General features: G+C 47.9%; 1 protein-coding gene across 2 annotated transcripts in view; it reads left to right on the top strand.

Moving 5' to 3' along the window:
* Nucleotides 1–20986, top strand: part of VAV3 (vav guanine nucleotide exchange factor 3) — a 142095-nt gene that overhangs the window by 93570 nt on the left and 27539 nt on the right. For both annotated transcript variants that reach the window (XM_069967533.1, XM_069967532.1), the window contains exons 13-18: nucleotides 971–1056; nucleotides 1338–1470; nucleotides 4192–4301; nucleotides 10998–11099; nucleotides 11924–12015; nucleotides 14203–14225. In XM_069967533.1, the coding sequence (XP_069823634.1) occupies nucleotides 971–1056; nucleotides 1338–1470; nucleotides 4192–4301; nucleotides 10998–11099; nucleotides 11924–12015; nucleotides 14203–14225 (546 nt within the window). The remainder of the gene's footprint in view (nucleotides 1–970; nucleotides 1057–1337; nucleotides 1471–4191; nucleotides 4302–10997; nucleotides 11100–11923; nucleotides 12016–14202; nucleotides 14226–20986) is intronic.

The raw sequence follows: 20986 nt of genomic DNA, 5'->3' as shown, positions 1-20986 counted from the left end.
CCTGTGACTCTTGTGACTGGTTGTAGCTTTGTGACAGCTGGTAAGCCACAGGTTTACAGTGATGAAGTGTAATATCAAGAAGCACCATTAGAGGGCAGGAGAAGATCATAGATACAGCTCTATAGCAGTAGAATATTGTATTAGTAACAGAATAGGTTTTGCTACGTTGCCTCATTGTATAATTGTTACATCTACAAGGAGTCACATCTACAATTCTATGTGTGAAAATATTAAACCTACGCTTCTAGATAATAACAATTAAAAGACATATTTTTAGCTTGCACAGTTTTTCACAGAGGTAGCCTCATATGAAGCCTCGGACAGGGGGCTTTGGACGGCCACACTTGACTCCAATGGAGCTCAGCTACTATGACGCACACAAACTGCTTTTTCGAATCCTGAATAACTCCTTTAAAGATATTTTCTTGGACTTTTCTAATGGTAGACAGGTCATGAATATTTTATTGATGGGGGTCCACCAGTCAGTTGTTTGCCAGAGCCATGGGGCCAGCATATACACAGTGAACAGATCCCACAGCAGACAGCGCCCTACAATGTGTTGTGGCTATGCCAGATTACTACAACTTTAAGGAATACTCCAGCGAAAATCTTTTTCTTTCACATTAACTGGTTTCAGAAAGTTATAAAGATTTGCAATACACTTCTATTTAAGAATCTGAAGTCTTCCCATACTTATCAGCTTCTGTATGTCCTGCAGGAAGAGGTGTATTCCTTTCAGTCTGACACAGTGCTCTCTTTTTGCTACTGTTCTGGACAGTTCCTGACATGGACACAGGTGGCAGCAGAGAGCACTGTGTCAGACTGGAATAAATACACAACTCCCTGCGGGACACACAGCAGCTGATAAGTACTAGAAGACTGAAGACTAGGTAGAAGTAAATTATAAAACTTCTGGACCATTGGTTATAGAGCTGTATATTAAAAACAACCATTGTCTTCTTGTATCTAGAACCAACCGCTAATGTTATTTGGGAGGCCGAAGGTGGATTGCGAGATCAAGTTTAGTACACTGGACAAGCGGACGCGGCAGGACAGGTAAGGAGACTATCCGCACCTGAGCACAATTCATCATCCCTCCGCTGTGCGCCATGTTGTCTGCCCTTGACGGCTTTATCCTCCTGTAAGTGTGAGGACGGTGACATGTTTACATGGTGACCCCTGACCCCTGCCTGTTTACTAAGCTACAGAGCCAGGCCCTCCTGGGGCCCAGTGACCCCGGGGGTCACATCCAGCCAGGACCCCAGCCACCGAGTGAAATCAATGTAATTTCCTAGCTATTGAATCCAGATAATGCTGACGCTCCCCTTCTGTCCTAGGTATATATTCCTGTTTGATCAGGCTGTCATCGTGTGCAAAAGAAGAGGCGACAACTACGAGATGAAGGAAGTCATCGACCTGCAGAAATACAAGATCACCAATAATCCCACCAACGACAAGGAGAATAAAAAGGTGAGATAGAAAAGTTACCGGGTGATGGAAAGTGTAGGGAAGTATCTGTGAGGTGGAGACGAGCCGGCTCAGCAGTCCGATGTACCCAGGGGCGTTGCTATGGGGCCCACCACATCAGGGGGGCCCCATTGCCTGCTCCTGCAATAAACTGGGCCCCCTGAACTGTCATCATTTTCAGCACCAGGTGGACAGCTTAGGAAGGGGGGCCCAATCAAAAGTTTGCTATGGGGCCCAGCCATTTCTAGTTACGCCCCCGGACCTACCCCAATGGTTGTGCCTGAGGGCTGCCGTAGTATGGTGACCGTAATATGGTAAACAGACAGATACTGTAAAGCTGAGGGAAAACGGACAATGACTGTAATACACAGCACCGGAATTCTCCATACTTCACCATACTGTTTCCTTAATCTGCTGCCAGTTTGGAAGATTTAGAAGGGTCCTATTACGTGGAGCAATTTTTAACGACTAACGATAATCGTTCACCATATTACACAGAACGATAGTCGTTAGATACAATCGTTACTACTATCGTTATTGCGACCATTACTATGATCGTTTATTCCTTCTGATCCCAGCAAAACAGTGGGCAATATGCAATTACACTGAACGATTAGTGAATAAATGCGGAACTTGAGCGAACGAACGTGGAATTACAGCGAACGATTAACGATAATTTTAGGTTCAGATCTAAATCAACGATCAACGACATACGAACGATTTTTTGATCGTTGCCTGCAATTACACAGAACGATTATGGTTTAAATTCAAACGATATAACGATTTTCCACACAATAATCATCCCGTGTAATAGGGCCCTAACTCAGAGGGTGAAAACTTACTAAGCAATCTAATGCTGCGTTTACACGTAACGATTATTGGCTCGATCGTACGATTAGCGATGTCGGATTTACGTTTTGTTTTTATAACGATCAGCGTTATTCGCACTGCGATCGTTTTGCGATCGTTTAAGCCTATCTCACACATTGGTTAAATCGGCGAACGACTGTTCACACGGAACGATTTGCGAATTTTTTGCGTACGATGAACGACGATTTGATGACCTGATGAAAGATCAAAATGTACGATTTATCATGCGTCGTTCGATCGTTCGCTGCGTTTACACGTACGATTATCGTTCGAATTCGACCGTTATCGCGCAAATTCACACGATAATCGTTACGTGTAAACGCAGCATTAAGATACTCCATGTCTATGACAGTGGCACCTGCTGTGTGATAAACTTGATGCATCTTTATACCAACTATTTTTTACACCAAAACCTTTGTGCTTTTTAAAGGGTTGCTTGTGACAGTCCAACATTTCTTAGAATTGGCTCGAGTGGATTTAAAAGTTAAAAAAACAAACAAAAAAAAACTATACTCACCTGCCCTGATCCCCCACCACTACCATTCCAACAGCCTCCAGTCCCTGCTACTTCCCCTGATGTTGTCCCCACAGGAATTGCCTAGTCAGCCAGTCATTTGCCTCTGTGGTCAGTGATTGGTTAAGCATGCATTGTCAATACGTCAGAGGAAGGAGCAGGACCATGTGACATCAGAATAGGAGCGGCAGGGGATCAGGGCAGGGGAATATGATTGCTTTTTAATTTTTGAAGCACCCTGTCATAGAAGAAAATTATATGGAATAACGCTTTAAGTCATGCCTGTTTCCCTCTAAAATGGTACAGCTTTGGTTCAATTTATGATAAGGTCCAGGCATAAACTTAATAGCAAATCTGCCCCATTGTTGTTAGACTACTTTGTTGCTGGGTTGGGGCCATCTTTCAGTAACAGCAACCTTCCTACAGCTGCAACAACCTAAGGCTCTGTTCACATCATGTCTAGGCCTTCTGTCAGATATGTAAGTCAGGAGTATTTCCTGATGTTCTTGTTTTAGCTTACAGTATAGGCAGCTTGGGTGACCCTGTCGGGCCTATGGCTCCTGTGGGGCTATTGGTGCTCAATATGACCACCATCTTATTTGTTATTTAGCAGCATAATGCCCCTATTACACGAGTCGTTTGGAGGAGCAAGCGAGCGCTATTAGCGCTCGTTTGCTCCTCGTTCCTCGCTCGATGCCGCCGCTATTCAGCGCGGCGTCAGCGAGCGTGTGAGTGCGGGAGGGGCGGTGGGGAGCTGCTGGGGGGGCTGCCCGGGGGATCGCTGATTGTCCGGGCAGCCCATAGGATACAGCAGCGCCTGCTGCCGATGCTCCTATTCAACGGAGCGACGGCAGCAGACCGCTGCTATATCAGTCGCTTGTTTTTCAACATGTTGAAAAACAAGCGACTGCAACAATCAGCCAACATGAACGATGTCGGCTGATCGTTGCACTCTATTCCACGGGACGAATATCGTTCGTAGCGGCCGATATGGGCCGAATACGAACGATATTGCTCCTCTAAACGACCCGTGGAATAGGGCCTTGAGGATCTGGACCATAATAGGGGTCTTCAGAGGACACTGCATACCGTCACTGCCACTGAGCTTGCCCCATTAGGAGCTGTAATAAACTAACATCATCAATTTTTTGCCCCTTGTATGCTACAATCGAATCGTGGGGCATACAAGGGGAAAAATAAGTGGGATCCTCCTTTGACTTCATCCAAATTCCATGAGATTGCAGTAACAGGAGGCATCCCTGTAGGTCAGCTCATCACTTGATGTGTCTGTTCGTCATTGTCCCTGAACGTTTATACTGTAATATCTTTCTTTTTTGCAGTGGTCGTATGGCTTCTACCTTACACACGTGCAGGGGCAGAATGGCTTCGAAATCTACTGCAAGACCAGAGACTTAAAGAAGAAATTGTTGGAACAATTTGCAATGGCCTTGTAAGTTTCCTTCTATTCTGTAAAGTAGATATGATTTTATTTTTAGAATAAAAAAAATACTCACACTCACCTAGCCCTGTCCCCAATGATCTCTGCAGCTTCTAATTTCCTCCTTCCACCCCCTGCCAATTTTATTTCTTCTTCCTGCCTTCATGACGAGTTCTCGGGTCTGCAGTGACCAGTGATTGGCTGAACAAGCATGCCGTGCGCCTGAGCACTCGTCTTGGAAGCAGGAAGTAAAGATTGGGAGCTGAAGGTGAATGGGAGCTGTGGGGTATCAGGGCTGGGTGAGTATGTTTTGATTTTCTAAGCATATTAAAAGGTTAGTTCACCAACATTTTTAAAAAAAAATCAAGTGGTGCCAGAAAGTGCCAGAGATTTGTAATTGACTTCTATAAAAAAATCTCCAGTCTTCCAGTACTTATCAGCTGCTGTATGTCCTACAGGAAGTGGTGTATTCGCTCCAGTCTGACACAGTGCTCTCTGCTGTCACCTCTGTCCATGTCAGAAACTGTCCAGAGCAGTAGTAAATCCCTATAGAAAATCTCTGCTGCTCCCCAGACTTGAAAGAATACACCACTTCCTGCAGGACCTACAGCAGCTGGTAAGTACTTGAAGACTTGATATTTTTTAATTATAGAAATAAATAAAAAATCTCTGGCACTTTCTGACACCAGTTCATTTGAAAGATTTTTTTTTCTTGTTGGGGAATTACCCCTTTAATTTTTACACTAGGGACAGAGTGCCCCTTTAACTTTAAATTGCAGCAACACAATGCATCACATCCAGGAGCATAGTATTATTAACAATCAGGATGCAGAGATTGCACAATATCTTGTATTGTATATGACGCTGCACCATCACCTGTATCTCTGAATGAGTGACCCCGTGAAGACTCCACCGCCTCCTCACCGCCTCTCTCTTACATTCTTTCCTTCGCTTCGTACGGCGGATACAGAAATTCCTTTGACAATAATACAAATATCCACTATGATCGCTCAGCTTACAATGTATTTCCTGGCGTATCTGTAGCAATCCACGAGCAGTAACTCCAATTCAACAGAACAGAATAAATGCAAAAAACTCTCAATCTCATGAATAATATAATGATTCTTTAGGGGGAGACGTGAACTGAATGTTCTACTTGTATGGAAGGTGCAGCGTGTCAGGATTCTTCGGTAAATCCGAACAAATATGTAGTAAATGAATCTCCTCGATTTCTCCGGGGTCATTCTGTCTTTATATCCAGAGAAACCCGCTATCAGACTAGTCATAGGAGCTGTGTACAAATTCCCCATGGATGTCTGGGAAATGTCTGGAATATCATCCATATAGAAAATACTATAACTCTCAAAGGGGTATTCCACTCAAACATAACATATATTGCTGCCCATGGTGAGACTAACAATTCCTTCCATACTTGTTATTATCTATTCAGTCCCCTTCCCCCAGTTCTCAGCTGCTGCTTTCTGCTGAAGACACAAAAATCTGTGTGAGAGCTTTTCTCTCTGTCTCCCCCTCCTCCCCCTACCTTCTGAGACACATGATGTAAACATTATCTGCAACATTGTAGCTTCTTTGTTATGCTGGGACAATTAATTCTAGTAAGTTCATTAGCAACTTGACCTCAGTATAACTCTCCAAGCATTACAATGAAGCTATAATGTTGCAGATACAGCCTGCCAGGGACTTGTTTACATTGGCAGTCTCAGAAGGGGGGAGACAGAGAGAAAAGCTCACACACAGATTTTTGTGTCTTCAGTTTATACTATATGGAGGGAGTGTAATAAGAATGGTGTATCACCCCCCACCCCTATTAGACAAAGCGATTTTTTAACGATAAACGATTGCAAACAACATTGTTTATCTTTAACCTAAAATTGTATATTACACAGAATAATAGTCGTTAGTTACTACGATCTTTTATGCCATCTGATCCCGGCCAAAGAATGAATGATGTGGAACGATTAGTGAATGAATGCGGAACTACAATGAATGAATATGGAATTACAGCGAACGATTAACAATGATTTTAGGGTCTGATGTGAATCAACGATCAACGACACACAAACCATTTTGCCCGTCGTTGCCTGCAATTCCACAGGACGATTATTGTTTAAATGCGAACAATCTAACAATTTTCCACATGATAATCGTTCCATGTAAGGTCCCGTTCACACTATGGAATTGGCGCCGAAATTCTGCACGGAAACACCCCCTTTTTCTTGCGCTCCCCTCCGGAGAGTGGAACCGCACGAGCCCTCCCATTCAAACAGATAAAAGCGATAAGACAAAGTGATTTTTAACGATAAACAATCGCAAACGAGATTTTTTATCATTACCCTGAAATCGTTCATCATATTACACAGAACGATGGTCGTTACTACGATTTAGTCCATCGGAACCCAGCAAAAGAAGGAATGATTTGGAATTGAACACTGATTGATTAGTGAACGCGGAAGTGAATGTGAAATTAGGCCATATTCATACTACGTATGAGACCGGCCGTTCTGTGACCCGGCTGGGTCACGGAACGGCCGGTCTCTGAAAAGATCATCCCGGCCAGTACTGCAGTACCGCCAGATGATCTTTAGGGCCGCAGGGTTCTGATGCGGGTGCATCATAACTCCCCACTGCTCACTATGGAGCGTACGGCCGGAGCCGCTCCCTCCATTGTGTGCACTGACAGGGTTTTCTGCTGCCGCTATTAACTGAATAGCGCCTGCAGAAAACCGACATGTCAGTTTTCTACGGCACCGCAAGAGATCCCGGCCGGAGCGTATACTATGTGTATACATTCCGGCCGGGATTCCATAAAAGGCAAAGCAACAAATATTTTCGTAAAAAGTACGGCCGTTGTTGCCAATTGCAACAACGGCCGTACCTTTATGAAAATGTACGTTGTGTGAACATACAGTGAACTTGTGTGAGCCTTACAGTGAACGATTAACGATGATTTTAGGGTCTAAATCAATGATCAACGAACGATTTTCACACAAACGATTTTCCGATCTTTGCCTGCAATTACAAAGAACGATTATCGTTTAAGTTTGAACGATATAGCGATTTTCCACACAATAATCGTCCCATGTAATAGGGCTCTTAGTGTACTCCCCACTGCCGATTTGTTTGGCAGCTTTATTTAGAGGCACCACACATGGAAATGTACACCAGCCGGGGTAGATATCCGCTATGATTTACGCCAGGTTTAGGCTTATAATGGAGCTGCCTCTATGGAGATAGCAACCGGCTCATACTCCTAATCGATCTAAACATTGACCTGTCCACTTTTAAATGACAGCCCCCATTTACCAACTACATTCAATGGGGGAGAGTTATCAAACATGGTGTAAAGTAAAACTGGCTCAGTTGTCCCTAGCAACCAATCAGATTCCACCTTTCATTTTCCAAAGAGTCTGTGAGGAATTAAAGGTGGAATCTGATTGGTTGCTAGGGGCAACTGAGCCAGTTTGATAAATCTGCCCCAATGAGTTTCCTAGTAATTCCGCATATAGTTCTGACTGTGAATATTATCCAGTACAATATACAACATGACACTATCAGAGAAATCTTTTGCCATTTTTTCTTTTTTTCTTTTTAAATAAGACTCTGTCCCGGTTAATATCGCCGAGCACCAGAGGCCGTGGAAGGATTATTAATAAAACACAATGTATATATTGCTTTTCCGAGAACGCCTATGTGCAAAATATATTGCTTGCTGTTAACCAGGAGACGGTCGGCCGCGACTTCCTCTCTTTCCTGCATTTGGTAACGTGTAATAAAAGTGTCTGAAATACATAGAAGATTACAGAGCGAAGGAATCTTGTGCTAATTATTAACAATAAGGAAAGATTATATGTAAGATGGGGATGCGGATTTATTCTCCTCCTCGGAGAAGGACATCCTGGGCCCGGATGATATCACTGATCACAGTAAGATTCACCGCACCCCAATCTATTACATCATCAGTCCATTCATTCAGTCTTGTAAATGTCATCCTGCTTTCCAGTTGTTTACCGATTTCCCAGAGGAGGAGGATGTATCATTCTCCAAGGAATCCGAGCGACTTTTATGAGACTGAATCATTGGCCAGTTCATTAGATTTGGGTTCGGTGGATTCGGTACTACGCTAGCCAGGTTTCACAGCTTTTATATAAGTCAGGCTTAGAGATGAGCGCAGCTGAAACATGCTGGAGTCGAATTGTTTGGCATTTCAATACCGGTGGCTGAAGAAGATGGATACAGCCCTAGGGAGTTGTAGGCTGTAGCCATGTTTTTCTGGACTCCTTAGGGCTGCATCCAAATTCTTCAGCAAATGCCAAACAATTTGACTCCATTGGGCTCATCTAAAATCAGGCATTAACTTACAGGGTAGGTAGTTTCCATTATTCTAGAGAAGACTTAAAGGGGAAGTCTGGCACCTGACATTTTTTATAAAGAGCCAGGGAGGAGGTGGCTGAACCTAACTACATGCACCTACCTCCCCGGCTCTAGCACAGGGGTCCGCTGTCCCCCACTCTGGTTCTTGGGTTCCCAGCTGCTTCCTGGTCTGAGCGGGGACTGGGTCATGACGTGTAAGCCCCGCGCAACCAGTCAGCGGCTGAGGCGGGACCCCTCTACATCTGCTGACTGGCTGAGTGGGGCTGACACATCAACACTCAGACCAGGAGGCAGCAAGGGGACCTAGAACCAGAGGGTGACAGCAGACCCCAGCATTGGTGTCGGGGAGGTAGGTGCTTATAGTGAGACTCAGCCACCTCCTCCCCGACTCTTTGAAAAAATGACACCGGACATCTCAGTTAATTTGCATATTTTTCCCATGGTGCATTACACCAGCTGGGTCTATTCAATGGGAACCAGTGGCGCTCTGAGCCATAGCCAACCTCTGCTAATGAATAGGAGTTGTCTGTGACCCATAACCCACTTGACTCACCCTCAGCCAACGGAGAAAGAAAATATAAGGATATAAACTACATTATTAAAGCGAATTTGTACCGCCAGAACAGAGCCCACCCCCATAACACCGGTTCTGTTTTGATGTCTTATCCCAGACATGTCCGATTCCAGGGTCTGGTAGGGTTGGTTTTTGGTGTAAAAACAACTTTTATGCCGGCAGGTTGAAGCAAAGGGATCTCAAAGAGGTGAGGATTAGAGAGAGGCGCTGCAGGCTTAGGGCACGGATGCTATAGGTCCTGCCTCATTGACTCCCTGCTGCACTGCGCCACTGGAATAAAAGTTGTTTTTACACCAAATAAAAGACCCCTTAAAAGACCACAGGGCCGACATGCCTGGGACATAAAATTTAAACCGTATCGGGGGTTTGGCGGAGCTGTCTGGGTAGTACATATTCACTTTAAGTTTGGACTCATATCAGAACCCGCTGAACTGAACGGCTCCTGAGCAGTTGTAGATTTCTGCCATGATTTACACCTGGCATATATGCCAGGGGCGCAGCTTTCATAAATGTCCCCCAATGTGTTTCCCCATGTGTGAGAAACAGAGATTAACTCTTTCTGTGGGTAAAACTGCAGTAAGCATTGTTTCCCTGCAGCGCCACCACAGGGGGAATGCAGCATTACACCTTATCCAATCCCATTTGTCCTACATAGGAGGAGACGCTCTTTGTAACCACTCCTGACCAAGAGATGAGAATCCTGAACAGAGGACCCCCCTCTTATTATATGAAGATGGGTTTTCTAAACTGGACAAGCCCTTTAATTATTACCTGGACTATTGAAAGTGGGGGGAGGGTGGGGATTGTGTAGGCAGAGTGTTTGCTGGAAATATCTCCTAGAAATGTTATAGCTCCTGGTAATGTCTCTGCTCATAGTAGCCGATACAGATCAGGCGCAGCACTCGGCTTCTCTTTGATAAATGACTTATATTGGGCTTTTTCCGGTATTACAATTGCAGCTTCTTCTCCTTATCTTGTCTTGACGACACTCAGAGAGAGTGAAAACATGTTCCTAGCATCTTTACATCCTGTAGTGGTTGTAGGAACCCCGGAACGTCGGCACAATGAAGGTTTTTAGCGGCGGAGGAGGTTAAGTGTGAATTGCTTCCAGGCAGGAGAAGTCTCTGTATCTGTCCGCTCTTCTGTCTGGTTACAGTCTCGTCTTTCTCCTCCTTTATCCCTGGATCACAGGAGCGGCATCTTCATATATAGGAGGACATTTCTATTTTGGAATATATGTTATATGTCGTAATTTAGTCCCAAGCTGTGAATAGAGATGAGTGAGCCTCTGAACCGCCGTCTGAGCCAGATTGTTCAGCATATGATTACCGGTGGCTGAAGAAGTTGGATGCTGCCCTAGGAAAACATGGATATGGCCTATGCCTTACAACCACCAAATGCAGAGCGCTCGGGTTCAGACATACCCTAGAATGCTCGAGGTTGTGTATAGGGCAGCGCAGACCAGCCACAGCATGGGGACGCCCGGGGAAGAGATGGCACCAGGATGCACTATGGGAAGAAGACAAGATGGCGGGGGCAGTGTGATGGGCAATGTTCAGTTGGAGACCTTGTGTCCTGTCATCATGTGGATGACTCGTCCTCCAGATTCCCCAGATCTCATCCCATCCATCATCTGTGGGATGTGCTGGAGACAAAAGTCCTTCTATTCTGTATCTATGTATCTGCACCGATGGTTTGATGGTTTTAGGTTTGTGACTCTTTTAGCTTTGTTTTCCTTCTAGGTCCAACATCCGGCCGGAGTACGCCACCTCAAGTAACCATGAATTTAAGATGCACACATTCGAACGTGTCACATCCTGCAAAGTCTGTCAGATGCTGCTCAGGTAAGTCCGGGACTCGCACCCCGATAACATTCATATCAGACACATAGGGGCAGATTAATAAACACTGTGTAATTCTTAGCTTCTTGGCTCTTTGTACAAGATTGGAGATATAAGTGTCTGTGGGTGCAACCGCTGGGACCCCCACTGATCACAAGATCATAGGTCACAGCAGCGGCGGTTGAAGGTGCATGCTGCTACTCTAAACAATGTTGTTTATGTTGTGATCAGCGGGGGTCCCAGCAGTAGGACCGCAGACACTTAAAGGGGTTGTTCACCCCAATTTTTTTTTCTTTCAAATCAACTGGTCCCAGCAAGTGCCAGAGATTTGTAATTTGCTTCTATAAAAAAAAAAAAATCTAAATTCTTCTAGTACTTATCAGCTGCTGTATGTCCTGCAGGAAGTGGTGTATTCTTTCCAGTCTGACACAGCGCTCTCTGCTGCCACCTCTGTCCATGTCAGGAACTATAGCAAATCCCCCAGAAAACCTCTCCTGCTCTGGACAGTTCCTGACATGGACAGAGGTGGCAGCAGAGAGCACTGTGTCAGACTGAAAAGAATACCTTCCTGCAGGACATACAGCAGCTGATAAGTACTTGAAGACTTGAGATTTTCTAATAGAAGTAAATTACAAATCTCTGGCACTTTCTGGTTGATTTTGAAAGAAAAAATACATTTGGTGAACTACCCCTGAAAAGCTTTTGATCTTATGAACAGAGACCCAGAAATCCAGCTTTGGTGGCTCCATACAATAAAGTAATGTAGAGCTTGATTTTGTTCCTATTCAAATGTAAGTGAAGACCCTCACAGTGAGTTTCTCTTCCAGGGGGACCTTCTTCCAGGGATATTTCTGCTCTAAGTGTGGCACCGGAGCTCACAAGGAGTGCCTGGGCAGAGTGGATACCTGCGGACGTGGAGGTAGGATATATCGTCAGCATTCAAGTTTTTTTTAATGAGACTGTAAAACCTGGGAGGAATAATTACAGTTCTTGTGGAGGGGGGATGTGTTTTTATTGGCGCACATATACTCTTAAAACCACCATTTATATGCACAATTAGAGCAGCCGGGGAGATTCATGACCCTCAGTAATGATCACGAGCACCCAGGGACCTGGCTGCGAAAGGCTCTGGGTTTTAACCACTCATGTGCCGCCACATTGTAACTGATGCAGTGGTAATATCGATCATTTTTATGTGCGTGAAGATATTATATTAAGTCACTTCCCACTGTGATAAAAAAACTATTTGGATTCTTCACAGTGGAAAATGTACGGAATGTACGGATCGGATGATCCGCGCCAACATCCACAAGATTATATTACCTTGCGATAGAGTTTCCAATACCTTTATAACTCACTATGGGATGCGGTTAAAAGGGTTAGAAAAAAAAAACATAAACGCTTTATTTTCAGGGAAACACTGTACCACACACTACCAGCAACACAGCAACAGTGCCACCTTGTCCTCAGTTTGTGCGTGGTATTGCAGCTCAGTTCCCGGTTTCCCCGAAAATAAGACTGGAAGCATACCCACCGAACAGAAAACCAGGGCATGCAGCTGTGAATCTTTTTAGCCCATTGCCATTGTCCCTTACCTTCACCGTCTGTTGCAGAGCAGCTGTATGCAGGACATGAAGACAGTTGCCTGCCGCCATAACTGTTGTCCCCGACTGCCAGATGTTGAGCTGCACACAGTCTGCCGTTATCCCACCGCCTGTCGCCATACTGTAGGCTGGCCCTGCTGTGCTGTATGAGTGTGCTGTGGTGAGCTCCCCCTGGTGGCCGGAAGCCTCCATTTCATACGCTCTATTCTTGCTGTGCTGTATGAGTGTGCTGAGGTGAGCTCCCCTCGGTGGCCAGAAGGTGCCATACCGTATGATGTCCCTGCTGTGCTGTATGAGTGTGCTGTTGTGAGCTCCCCTCGGTGGCCAAAAGCTGCCATACTGTACACTGTCCCTGCTGTGCTGTATGAGTGTGCTGTGGTGGGTTCTCCCTGGTGGCCGGAAGCCTCCAACCATACACTGTATCCTTGCTGTGCTGTATGAGTGTGCTGTGGTGAGCCTCCTTGGTGGCCGGAAACCGCTATACTGTACACTGTCCCTGCTGTGCTGTATTAATGTGCTGTGGTGAGTCCCCTTGGTGGCTGGAAACCGCCATACCATACGCTGTCCCTGCTGTGCTGTATGAGTGTGCTGTGGTAAGCTCCCCCTGGTGGCTGAAAGCCTCCATTCCATACGCTCTATCCTTGCTGTGCTGTATGAGTGTGCTGTGGTGAGCTCCACCTGGCGGCCAGAAGCTGCTGTACCGTATACTGTCCCTGCTGTGCTGTACAAGTGTGCTGTGGTGAGCTCCCCCTGGTGGCCAGAAGCCGCCATACTGTACACTGTCCCTGCTGTGCTGTATGAGTGTGCTGTGGTGAGCTCCCCCTGGTGGCCGGAAGGCTCCACACCATATGCTCTATCCTAGCTTTGCTGTATGAGTGTGCTGTGGTGAGCCCCCTTGGTGGCCGGAAACCGCTATACCATATGCTGTCCCTGCTGTGCTGTATGAGTGTGCTGTGGTGAGCTCCCCCTGGTAGCCAGAAACTGCCATACTGTATGCTGTCTCTTATGTGCTGTACGAGTGTGCTGCGGTGAGCTCCACCTGGTGGCCAGAAGCTGCTGTACCGTATACTGTCCCTGCTGTGCTGTACAAATGTGCTGTGGTGAGCTCCCCCTGGTGGCCAGAAGCCGCTGTACCGTACACTGTCCCTACTGTGCATAGGACATGTGAATTCTTCTTGGAATAATAAGACATCTCCTGAAAATAAGACCTAGCGCATCTTTGGAAGCCAAAAGACACTGTCTTATTTTCAGGGAAACACTATACCACACACAACCTGAGGACGGGAGTGGCGCTGTTTTTTTTATTGGAAGAAATCAGCTCTGTTTTTATGCAGCGTTTGTCCTGGCAGTGCCATGTGATCTGTGTTTGTATTTGTCGTGGGAGAGGGTGGCAGGGACTGATCCAGAGCCGCCCACCTGTTACCTGAGAGATCCACACCCACGCATAATCACACTGCTCCTGTTCTTCCTACTGGTAATGCCGTTTTCTAATTTCCTTCCAGAGTCCGGGACTTTGAAGCCTTGGGTAGGTTAGTTTTTTTTTCTCCTATTTCAATCCTCCATTAGTTGTGTAACACGTTCTCCTGCCATATGCTGCTTAAAAAGAGCAGTGCTGATGTATGTTTTCACTGTGAGCATATGTCTCCATATTGCCGCCGAAGCGCAGAAGGCTACGTGATTAGGGAAAAGCCATAAATAAGAAAGGAGGAAAAACATCCGGCCAACCCGCCGCAAAAAGCAATAGAGCATAGTAAATGTAAAGCATGGCAGAGGGCAAAGCGACCAGGGCAGAGTGACAGAACTGCGCACGTTATCATTGTCTGTATGCGTCTAATAAAATGCACTCGTTATTGTTGATAGATGTAGCAGAGCTGGATGCATCTGTGTGTTACTTCTATGAGGCTGTTATAGAAAAAAAGCATGAGACAACACATCCTAAGGCTTTGTTCACACAACGTAAGTAAATTATAAATCGCGGCCGTTGTTGTTGATTTTCAACACGGCCGTGATTAATTCTTTACCCACATTGTGCTGCAGGCTAATGCCTCCGGTTTGGATCCCTAGCGGCGCCGCAAAAAACTGACATGTCAGTTTTCTGCGGAAGCTATTCAATGAACAGCAGCCGCAGAAAAGCTGTCAGTGCACACAATGGAGTGTGCGGCTCCAGCCGCACGCTCCATTGAGTGCAGCAGCTAATTTTGATGGGGGCGCACTCAGACATACTCTCATCCGAATTCAACTGCAGTGAAGATCATTGCAGTACCGGCCGGGATGATCTTCTCAGACACCGGTCGTTCCGTGACCCGGCCGGGTCACGGAACGGCCGGTGTCTTACAAAGTGTGAACATAGCTTAATAGTATGTACTCAATAGTATGTACATTTTAGGGTACTCTGGTGATTTTTTTTTGTTCTTTCAAATGAACTGATGTCAGAGAGTTAGATAGATTTGTAAATTTCTTCTATTTAAAGATCTTCAGTCTTCCAGTGCTTATCAGCTGCTGTATGTCCTGCAGGAAGTGGTGTATTCTTTTCAGTCTGACAAAGTGCTCTCTGCTGCCATGTCAGGAACTGTCCACAGCAACAGCAAATCCCCATAGAAAATCTCTCCTGCTTTTTAGACAGTTCCTGACATGGACAGAGGTGACAGCAGAGAGCACTTTGTCAGACTGGAGAGAATATACCACTTTATGCAGGACATACAGCAGCTGATAAGTACCGGAAGACTGGAAAGAATATACCACTTGTTCAGCAGGTACTAGAAGGCTTTATTTTTTTATACATACAGTAGATAAATTTTGTATAACTTTCTGGCACCAGGTGATAGGATTTTCCCCCTCTGATTGGGAACCTTCGGCCCTCCAGCTGTTGCAAAACTACAACTCCCATCATGCCTGGACAGCCGAAGGCTGTCCAGGCATGATGGGAGTTGTAGTTTTGCAACAGCTGGAGGGCTGAAGGTTCCCCATCCATGCTGTATACTCTAACAACTACTATATCCAGGATATGATGAGTTAACTGCAATAGGTTTCGGTGGCTGTATAGAATATTGTCAGCTGTCACTCATTCTTCCCTTCATTATCCTGATTAATTCGGAATTCCACCATTACTCCCAGTCCCCCCGGCTCTGCTGAATATGGAATATAACTGGTCTCAGTCTTGTAAAGAGAGACAAGCCGTGTCCTGGCGGTATTCTAAATTCAGGGCAGACCTGTGACACCGGCGCCATGACTGCTATTAATCTGTAGAAAGACACCCATGGGCTACTAAGCCAGGAACGGCACGCTCCCTGCCAGAATTATACATAAGCACAGACTGCCACATGAAGAGTACTGTACGGAGTGTAGTGCCAACACCGCGAGCGGGCGACAAGTGTGTGCTCACCAATTACAGGGTACCCCTCATATACAGTCAGGGGTGATTCTAGCCTCTCTGCTGCCCGAGGCGAACTATAGAATGACGCCCCCCCCCCCCCCCCGGTCAATCCGCCCACATTATAATCCACTACTGCCCCCCCCCCCCCCCCCACTGCTGTCCCCAATAAACATAATGTTTGGTCCCTTGCTGCACAGAGGATGTCAGGAGAGGAGGGGGCTGACTTTATAGGAGAGGTCCCAGCAGCACAGAGGATGTCAGGAGAGGAGGGGGCTAATCCTATAGGAGAGGTCCCAGCAGCACAGAGGATGTCAGGAGATGAGGGTGCTAATCCTATAGGAGAGGTCCCAGCAGCACAGAGGATGTCAGGAGAGGAGGGTGCTAATCCTATAGGAGAAGTCCCAGCAGCACAGAGGATGTCAGGAGAGGAGGGTGCTGATCTTTTAGGAGATGGTCCCCCTCTTCCCCCCTTATAGATGGTCCCCCTCTTCCCCCCTTATAGATGGTCCCCTCTCCCTTATAGATGGTCCCCCTCTCCCCCCTCCCTTATAGATGGTCCCCCTCTCCCCCCTCCCTTATAGATGGTCCCCCTCTTTCCCCTCCCTTATAGATGGTCCCCCTCTTCCCCCCTTATAGATGGTCCCCCTCTTCCCCCCCCTTATAGTTGGTCCCCCTCTTCCCTCTCTCCCCGCCCCCTTATAGATGGTCCCCCTCTCCCCCCCCTTATAGATGGTCCCCCTCTCCCCCCCCCTTATAGATGGTCCCCCTCTTCCCTCTCCCCCCCTTATAGATGGTCCCCCTCTTTCCCCCCTCCCTTATAGATGGTCCCCTTCCCCCCCTATAGATGGTCCCCCTCTTCCCTCTCTTCCTCCCTTATAGATGGCCCCCCCCCTTATAGATCGTCCCCCTCTTTCCCCCCTCCCTTATAGATCGTCCCCTCTTTCCCCCCTCCCTTATAGATCGTCCCCCTCTTTCCCCCCTCCCTTATAGATGGTCCCCCTCTTTCCCCCCTCCCTTATAGATGGTCCCCTTCCCCCCCTACCTTATAGATGGTCCCCCTCTTTCCCCCCTCCCTTATAGATGGTCCCCTTCCCCCCTACCTTATAGATGGTCCCCCTCTTTCCCCCCTCCCTTATAGATGGTCCCCTTCCCCCCCCCTATAGATAGTCCCCCTCTTCCCTCTCCCCCTCCCTTATAGATGGTCCCCCCCCTTATAGATGGTCCCCCCTTATAGATCGTCCCCCTCTTTCCACCCTACCTTATAGATGGTCCCCCTCTCCCCCCCCCCCCCCCTGCACAGCAGATAAAACAAAAACAAAAAACAGCACACAACTCACCTACCCTCCGTTCCCCCGTCGAGCCTCTCTGGTCTGGTCCCGGCTGATGTGCGGCTGCCCGGGGTGTCCCGTCCTGTCCCCGGCAGCGCGCGCATCACAAAGCTCCCCGTGCGCCTGTGACTTCCGGCGCACAGGGAGCTCTCTGATGCGTGCGCTGCCGGGGACAGGACGGGACACCCCCGGCAGCCGCACATCACCCGGGGGACTAAGGCTGCATTCCCACGTTCCGTGATCCGTCCGTGGAATGCATGTACTGGAGCCCCCCCCGCGCCCGGGCAGTATCTGTAATGAGATGCTGTGAGCGGGGGAGACTGTATTCATAAGCGCCGCGCTGTAGTATCAGCACGGCGCGGCTGATTTAGTACAGCGCGGCGCTTATGAATACAGTCTCCCCCGCTCACAGCATCTCATTACAGATACTGCCCGGGCGCGGGGGGACTCCAGTACATGGTACAATCAGTGGCGGATTATAATGTGGGCGGCCGCCCGAACCGCTCATATTATAATCTGCCACTGAATGCCGCCAGAGCCGTTTTAATACATTGGTGGGCCCAGTGCACAGCCCTCAAGAGTGGGCCCCCCCTTCCCTTTCGCACATTGTATAATGTACTGAATTTGCCCCCACACTGTATCAAGAGCCCCAATACATACAGTAGTTACCTTATAACACTATTTCCACAATACAGTGATTACATATTACATAAAAACTGCACTAAACAAAACAGAAAGATATCACCAATGATACCATTACATAATACCGCCACATCATGACCCCTAACACTACAATCCTATAACAGAGTGCAGTTACATCCAGTGACTCACCGGGGGCGTTTTCTCCAATCAGAGTCTGTCACCTTTTCTTTTTCTCTCCATCCAGCCTGGGCCACCTTGAAGTCTTCTCCTGGCTGTGAATCTTCTCTCCAGAATCTGCCAGACAAATATTTTAGGCTCCAACACATACAGTAGTTAGGTCCCTTGTACCCCTATACAGTAGTTACACCCCTCTGTACTCCTACATAGTTACACCCCTCTGTGCCTCCATAGTTTTAAGGTGTCCCTGTAGTATATAGACCCTCATGTGCTCCTCCAGTTATATACAGCCCTCCTGTGCGCTCCCCCATTAGTATATAGCCCCCCTGTGCACTCTCCCCAGTAGTATATAGCCCCCCTGTGCTCTCCCACAATAGTATATAGCCCCCCTGTGCTCTCCCCCAATAGTATATAGTCCCCCTGTGCTCTCCAATAGTATATAGACCCCTATGCTCTCCCACAATAGTATATAGCCCCCCTGTGCTCTCCCCCAATAGTATATAGCCCCCCTGTGCTCCCCCCAATAGTATATAGCCCCCTGTGCTCTCCCCAATAGTATATAGCCCCCCTGTGCTCTCCATAATATATAGCCCCCCTGTGCTCTCCCCCATAGTATATAGACCCCTGTGCTCCTCAATATGATATAGCTCCCTGTGCTCACCAATAGTATATACCTCCCCTGTGCTCCCCAATAGTATATAGTCCCCTGTGCTCCCCAATAGTATATAGCTCCCCAGTGCTCCCCCATAGTATATATTCCCCTGTGCTCCCCCATAGTATATAGCCCCTCTGTGCTCCCCAGTAGTATATAGCCCCCTGTGCTCCCCAGTAGTATATAGCCCCCTGTGCTCCCCAGTAGTATATAGCTCCCCTGTGCTCCCCAGTAGTATATAGCTCCCCTGTGCTCCCCAGTAGTATATAGCTCCCCTGTGCTCCCCAGTAGTATATAGCTCCCCTGTGCTCCCCCATAGTATATAGCTCCCCTGTGCTCCCCCATAGTATATAGCCCCCTGTGCTCCCCCATAGTATATAGCCCCCCTGTGCTCCCCCATAGTATATAGCCCCCTGTGCTCCCCCATAGTATATAGATTCCCTGTGCTCCCCATAGTATATAGACCCCTGTGCTCCCCAGTAGTATATAGTCCCCTGTGCTCTCCCATAGTATATAGGTCCCCTGTGCTCCCCCATAGTATATAGCTCCCCTGTGCTCCCCCATAGTATATAGCCCCCTGTGCTCCCCCATAGTATATAGCTCCCCAGTGCTCCCCCATAGTATATAGCTCCCCTGTGCTCCCCCATAGTATATAGCCCCCTGTGCTCCCCCATAGTATATAGCTCCCCAGTGCTCCCCCAATAGTATATAGCCCCCTGTGCTCCCCCATAGTATATAGCTCCCCTGTGCTCCCCAATAGTATATAGCCCCCTGTGCTTCCCAATAGTATATAGCTCCCCTGTGCTCCCCAATAGTATATAGCTCCCCTGTGCTCCCCCATAGTATATAGCTCCCCTGTGCTCCCCCATAGTATATAGCTCCCCTGTGCTCCCCAATAGTATATAGCTCCCCTGTGCTCCCCCATAGTATATAGCTCCCCTGTGCTCCCCAATAGTATATAGACCCCTGTGCTCCCCAATAGTATATAGCTCCCCAGTGCTCCCCCAATAGTATATAGCCCCCTGTGCTCCCCCATAGTATATAGCTCCCCTGTGCTCCCCAATAGTATATAGCCCCCTGTGCTTCCCAATAGTATATAGCTCCCCTGTGCTCCCCAATAGTATATAGCTCCCCTGTGCTCCCCCATAGTATATAGCCCCCTGTGCTCCCCCATAGTATATAGCTCCCCAGTGCTCCCCCATAGTATATAGCTCCCTGTGCTCCCCCACAGTATATAGCTCCCCTGTGCTCCCCCATAGTATATAGCCCCCTGTGCTCCCCCATAGTATATAGCCCCCTGTCCTCCCCTATAGTATATAGCCCCGTCCTCCCCCATAGTGTATAGCCCCCTTTTCCCCTCCATAGTATATAGCCCCCTGTGCCCCCCCCCCCCCCCCCCCCCGTAGTATATAGCTCCCCCTCCCATATAACATTGAAAAAAACAAACACTGTTACTCACCTGGGTCCACGCGTTCCTCTTCTCTTCCCTCCTGTGGCCGCACTTCCTCCGGTCACAAGAGGCTGCACTCCCCTTACCCTCGCGCCGACGCTCCAGTGACGTCGGGCGCTAGAGGGAGAGTGCGGCCTCTTGTGACCGCAGGAAGTGCGGCCACAAGAGTGAGTGACTGACAGGGAGGGAGCCAATGGCTCTCTCTCTGTCAGTGTCGCTGCTGCTGCAGCGCTGAAGAGCCGCAGCAGCAGCGGGCGGGGGCAGCGGTGATCGCCGGGGGGGGCCCTGCAGGGGGCGCCATGGAGGGGTAAGTAGATTACCCATCCATGGCGCTCCCCCCTGACAGGCTGGTGGCCGGAGCCCTGTGCGACCGCATTGGTCGCACATAGCAACGGCCGGCCTGCTCGGGGGGGCCCCTTTAACCAGTGGGCCCGGTGCACGTGCACCATGTGCCCTCTGGTTAAAGCGGCCCTGAATGCCGCCCCCATTAAGATAGCTGGTGGCGCCGCCTGAGGCAGACGACTCAGGTCGCCTCATCATTGCGGCGCCCCTGTATACAGTGCCTGCATATCCAAAGTGTACTGTAACCGAATGGACTTCTATGCTTTTGTTTTGTATCTATGGGGAACGATGCATGCATCAAATATCATAGAGCAGGACTCAC

Source organism: Dendropsophus ebraccatus, chromosome 4, assembly GCF_027789765.1.
Source record: "Dendropsophus ebraccatus isolate aDenEbr1 chromosome 4, aDenEbr1.pat, whole genome shotgun sequence".
In the NCBI taxonomy this organism is placed as follows: Eukaryota; Metazoa; Chordata; class Amphibia; order Anura; family Hylidae; genus Dendropsophus; species Dendropsophus ebraccatus.
Note: the sequence above shows the minus strand (reverse complement) of the source record. Positions and strands in the feature narration are given on the sequence as shown.